Here is a 6221-nt window from a genome sequence, read left to right on the forward strand (position 1 = left end):
CTTTCACATTGGAAGCCCCCTTCACATCAGAGTCCCCCCTTTCGCATTAGAAGTCCCATTCATATTAGAAGCCCCATTCATATTAGAGTACCCCTCTATTGACAACCCTCTGACAAAGCCAATATTTTAGTCTTAATAATCCATTTTAATCTTGTGTTTCCCTAAGGTTAAATAAGTAATCAGGCTACCTCTGCTGACTTATCTGTTTACTCCTATTTTGGCAGCACAACACCATCCTCCCTGTACTGAAATATCCCTTTTAAGTGGAAATATCCTTTAACCCCTTCGTGACTGACGACGTACAGTGTACGTCGCCAGCATCGGGGCTGTTTAAACAGACTCCCGGCGACTTTTGCCGCCGGGAGTCTGTTTAAACTTGTAGAGCCGACTGTCGGCTTTACAACAGAAGCGATCCTGGCGACTTACCTGTCGCCAGATCGCTTCTGCGTCCCGAAGAAGGGGCCGCCCCCCCCGCCAGACACCCCCGCCGTGCTTCCCGGGCTCCGTTGCCCCTCCTACGGGCCCGGGACCGGCGATCTTTGTGTCCGCGGGGAGCTGGGGAGGAGGTCGACGAACTTCCGTTCATCGATCCCCTCCCCGTTCTATGCAAGGAAGGTTCAGACCCTCTAACAATTTTTATTGACGTCTGTGTCCACACATGAGAAATTCATCACTGTTTGTCTTGGTGACCATTGTCACTGATACAGAAAGTCAGGTGAAATCCTAAATTTATATTACCCCTCACTTCCTGTTGTGTTTCCAAGACAGGAAGTGAAAGAACATTTCCCTAGCAGGATACAGATTACAAGTAAAAAAGTAACCTAATAAGGGTCTTAACCCATCCATACTCTATCCAAAACCAAAAACAACATATGGGCTATACATACATTTTAAAGGTGACCAATATACTAAAGGCCACAGAGTGGTATAGGAAACTAAAACATTTTGGCAGCACAACACCATCCTCCCTGTACTGAAATATCCCTTTTAAGTGGAAATATCCTTTAACCCCTTCGTGACTGACGACGTACAGTGTACGTCGCCAGCATCGGATTTATATAACATGCAATACTACAAGGCTTTACACTGTAATGTTACATAAACTGGTCAAAAGCAGGGGAAGGCACTAATCAACCCTTTTATACACCTGGTAGCATGCTGTCTACACATTTGGAAAAACAATCTTCTCCATTCTAACCTGTTTGTGGCTTGTAATATCTGAAAATAACCATCTCAGCCTGGTGGTTTTACCAAAACTGCCCATTGTGGAACATCTGCTGTAGAGGTGACACTAATTCAAAGAACACTGGCTGCAGTAATACATCTTTAACAGGTTCTTTACTAGTGGTGACCACATTTCATACAAAGGTAGAACAAAATGTCACCATCACACCAGGCAATGTGTTCGAGTGTTCATCCTTTATTGACGCATGTTGTCACATTGAAGCACCGTTTCTGGGCCGCGCAGGCCGCACACTGTGCCTGATGAAGGGGACCCTGCGCAGCCCCGAAATGTTACTTCGACAACATGCGTCAATAAAGGACGAACGCTTAACCACATTGTCTGGTGTGCTGGCGACATTTTGTTCTACATTTGATGCCTGCAGTGCCATCCGCAGCCACTTCAGCACCCACCCTCAGGGGTTCTTCGGTAAGGAGCGCAGCAGGACATTACAAGTCAGCAAATTGAAAATGTTATGATTTTCCTTAACATTTGTTTATAGATTTGCTTAGTCTGTCTAGCTTTCTGAATTGTGTGATTATTTGCAGATCAGACACATTCAGGCGAAGATTTGCAAATGTCAGATTCTCCAGATCTGATTATCACTATTCTTTTCTTTGGCTATGCAGATGGATAATATTGAAACTGTCTGGTGTACAAGAACACATTTTCTGTCTGCTGTGCAGCTAACTAACTGTATGGTTGGCTTACAACTACACTCTGCAGTTTTCATGGTCTTCCAAATTCATATAATCAATACAAATTGAGGAGGCTACAAAATATCAGTAAGTAAGGACTTATTAGGAAGCCAAGTCCATGGAGCCAGTTTATAAAGCAGTGATTTTCTTTTTAAAAGCCTGTGGCACATTTATAAAGTACTCTTGTGTGTTTTATAAATGTGGTTAGCACTTGGCTTGCTTCTGGACTCTGAAGCAAGTAAATCTCCGTTCATTCTAATGAATGGGAAAAAAAATGTGTGGGAATGAGGTGGAAACCTGTCCTATGACCATGAACAGTGCTCTCCTCTTATTCACGAATGTTCTCTCCAGGGTTGTGGAGAAAACATACCATGAGGCATGTTAGGCTCCACATTGTATATTATATAAAAAGTACATTATAATGCACATCCTTAAACAAACATTGCAACAGTGAACACTCATTGATCATCAGAGATATGAAGATAGGTTAGCAGCACTACAAAATGCAAAGAAAATATCATTTATTGCACATAACATCACATATGTCAATAAAGCCAACGTTTCGGGGCCAGGCAGGGTTCCTTCCTCAAGGCAACAAGGGACCCTGCTTAGCAAATGTTAGCTAATTTTGACCTATGTGACTTTATTTGCAATAAACAATATTTTCTTTGCATTGTGGAGTGCTGGTGACCTATCTTCACAACTCTGAGGTTCTGCATGGCACCATCTGTGGCAGTCACTACGAGCACCTATCTTATCTACAATGGTCACAACACTGTATAGTGTGCAGCTGGGTCTTTCAACAATTCATTCATTGATCATAACATTTTCTTATGCTGGTAAACAAATTACTGTTATATATTATTTTCATATTGACATTATTTTAGATTAACTTATTTACCCATGACCTTAGAGTAGAGGTCATGGGTAAATAGAGTAGACTTTTACAACTTATTTTAAAGGCTAAGTTTGCCTTTCTGACAATGTTTCACGTTACATCTATATTCAGGATGTAACATGAAACATGGTCAGATTGCAACCCCTCCACCCCCATCCTGCCCCCTTACTTACCTGAGTCGCGAGAGGGGGGTTTCTCCCCGCAAGTTTGTGTTCATTTTTTTCTTTGGCGTGGCTGTGCATGGCTCCGTCTACACAGCCATGTCATCCATTCACAGATCCTTTGACAGGATCTGTGAATGGAGAAACTACAAGTCCAATCAGCCACTGCAGTAGAGGGACTTGTAACTCTCAAAGGAATACAAGTGCGGTGATGTCCACGCACTTGTAGTCCATTAATTCGTCCTCCTGTCCATGTTACTGAAGGTATGGACTTGGACAGAAGGAACAGTCTGCAGGAACCAGAGAATTGCGCCCGTGATCCACTGAAAACAGTTGCAATGCTTTACTGGCTCCAATGCAAAATAATACTAAATGCACATTTTTTCTTTTATGAAGAAGAGCTCATTTATTATTTTTTCTAAAAGATGGAATTTCCCTTTCAGTGCATATCTTTTATTCCTGTACATGCATATATACCCTCCTAGAAAATAATACAGTTATTTTCCGCTGTGTAACATGGTATATAATATGTTATTTAATATGTATGTAGCTTTATTAATGATTCTGACACCTCTCAAAACCTCAGGTTTTACCCCAAGACGTTAAAAAATATAGTCCATGTGTACCAAGACAAAAGATCATTCTGGTACTGAGATGTCACTTTTGGGGGGGAGGTCAGCTCAGCATAGTGTGTTTATACAGCCATGAGGAATCATGTCCGTCGGTAACAGGTACCGTGTCCTACACAGAAACATGTGCTGCCTTTTTCTTTATTCAAAAAACATCTGTTCTAAGGAGAATTAAATAAAACAAACTGGAATGAGTTAGCACTGCCATGAAGTGAAAGCAGAGAATGGACTGTATGGTCAGAAAATAACTACATATAAAGTGAAAACGATCTGGGTATGTAAAAGCAGTTTATAAATAGTTGTCCTGCAAGCTTGGGCCCCTGAGAATGATCTAAAGAACTCCACAAGAGGCTAAACTAGGGATGTGCCAATACCGATACCAGTATCGGTATCGATGCTGATACTGGGCACTCGTACTTGCATGCAGCCCTGGTGAGACGCGCACAACCCTGGTTTACGGGTCCAACTAGTCTAATTCAAGTAGAGCATTGCAGGAACCTGGACTGGAATGCGCTAACCCATAGCAAACATTTTCCATCTTACCATCCATTACCTGATCTAACTACAGAATTCCTATTAGCTGCTACGGGTTATTACATTTGTAGCACATATTTAAATAAGCCGGTATTCTGCTTAATATACCCCACAATCTTTTTACCATCATATATTAGTGATACCGAACATGGTGTTTATTAAAACTAGGAATGCACAGATATCAGTCCAGATACCAGTGCGATACTTGCCATTTTCACGAGAACTACCTGGGTTGCAGAAGTTTAGGGCCATGGTGGCACTCCACCATGGCCCTAAAATCATTAGTCTGTATTGTTTTAGAAAAACTGTCACATGACACACACACACAAAAAAAGTATCAGTTATCTGTGAGTACTTGGACAATTATCTGTACTTGTACTTGATCTGAAAAAAATGGTATTGGTGCACCCTAATCTCTCTCTGTCTCTCTCTCTCTCTCTCTCTCTCTCTCTCTCTCTCTCTCTCTCTCTCTCTCTCTCTCTCTATATCTATATATATCTCTAGTCCTGGAGCTAGAAATGTATCAGTACTTGTACTTGTACCACGGTACTTGGTATCTGGCATCCCTAATTAAAACCCAATAATGCAAAGAGACATGATGAGCGTAACATACTGCAACCAATCAAAAATCAGTTGTGATTAGCATTATGGCGCACTTACTGCTCTGGAGTACTGAACACTTTTACTTTCAGTGATATGAAATAGCTATGATTAAAAATGTATCATTATGCCACCAAAAATGCTGCATTTAATATTTGTTTACACAAACAATGAGTCCCTCTCAACAAAATGCATTCTGAAAGGTTATGTCTTATTACATAAGATCCACTTGTAGATCAAACAATGCCGTAATGTTAGTTTAACAATGAAGGTATATTCGCATTGTCTAATGATTAAAAAATATTGAATCTTAGTAAAAATTACTGATAGATTTGGCAATTGCAATTCCATCTGGGAGTATTTTTATCATTAAATGAAAAAAATAAAATTCTGTGACTTACTAAATTGATTCTTTGAAATGTTATAAAATAACCTCACCTTGTGTTTTGTTTTGCTCAGACGAGCTTGCGTTTTCCTATTGGTCTCCTGCACCCTTATATAAGTTTTCCTTTTCTCTTTGCTTTTTAGGTGAGTATTTTCCTTTTCTTCAGTTTTGGTCATTTTTTTATGAATCGTCGTCGGTTGCTTTGTAGAATTTTGTTTCTGCGGCAGAAACTCAAACAATGCAGACATATTGACTTGCTTCATTACTAAATTAATCACACTTTGCATGCCAAGCAAAATGCATTCAACTCCTTCCAGCCTTTTTGCTTGTTGCTCTGAATATTTGTTTATTAAGGAGAGATAGCTTATCATATCCACAAAATGCCCTTTCATGTCTAAGAAAGCATCTTTAACGTCGGTATGTTTGGTGGCATTGTCAGTTTTAGCACTCTCTGTTTTGAACTTTTGAAGGTCTTTTGCAATGTCCACAATATCCCGTGAAATATGTTCAATCTTTTCAGAAACATCGTTGTTTCCCACCAGAAGCGTGTCAACTTTATTGTGCAGGAAGTCCAGCTTTGTGTCCATGACGTCTTTGCTTGTTGGTGACTTTGTGGCTACCGGAGTCTGTGATGCTTTTTGTGCTTTGGCAGGCCGTTGGTTCTGTAAAGCTTTCGGATCATACCTTTTGGCCAGGGAGTTCACCAGTGATGAATTGGAAATCTTAGCGGCTGCGCTCATACTTAATGCTTAGTCAGTGGAAATCTATATTCTGCTGAGAAGACGAAGCTCTCTGTTTTCTCTCTGTGTAAATCACAGCTGTTTGCAGGCCAGTCTAAACTTGAAGCAGATCCTCCTCACATGGCTTCTTGTTCATCTTTGTAATTGTAAAAAAAACTAACAAGAAGGGACAAAACTGTTTTGGAAGGAACAAGTGGTCCCCTTTACATTCAGTTTAAATATAAATAGTGAAGGGAGTGACAACTGTAGGTCCTAAATCCCCTCTGCTCTGTTGACGTCACATTGCGTACAGGGAAGGGGGTCTATTCCTACTTCAATGTAACTTGACAGCAAGAGGCCTGCAAGACATTTGAG

General features: G+C 40.7%; 1 protein-coding gene across 1 annotated transcript in view; it reads right to left on the reverse strand.

Moving 5' to 3' along the window:
- The window catches only part of MYLK4 (myosin light chain kinase family member 4), a 45509-nt gene extending 39642 nt beyond the window's left edge, over positions 1 to 5867 (reverse strand). The window contains exon 1 of the mRNA XM_018556918.1: positions 5181 to 5867. Within this exon, the coding sequence (XP_018412420.1) occupies positions 5181 to 5867 (687 nt within the window). The remainder of the gene's footprint in view (positions 1 to 5180) is intronic.
- Between the last annotated feature and the right edge of the window lie 354 nt (positions 5868 to 6221).

Source organism: Nanorana parkeri, unplaced genomic scaffold (assembly GCF_000935625.1).
Source record: "Nanorana parkeri isolate BGI_ZX_2015 unplaced genomic scaffold, ASM93562v1 scaffold258, whole genome shotgun sequence".
Lineage (NCBI taxonomy): Eukaryota > Metazoa > Chordata > Amphibia > Anura > Dicroglossidae > Nanorana > Nanorana parkeri.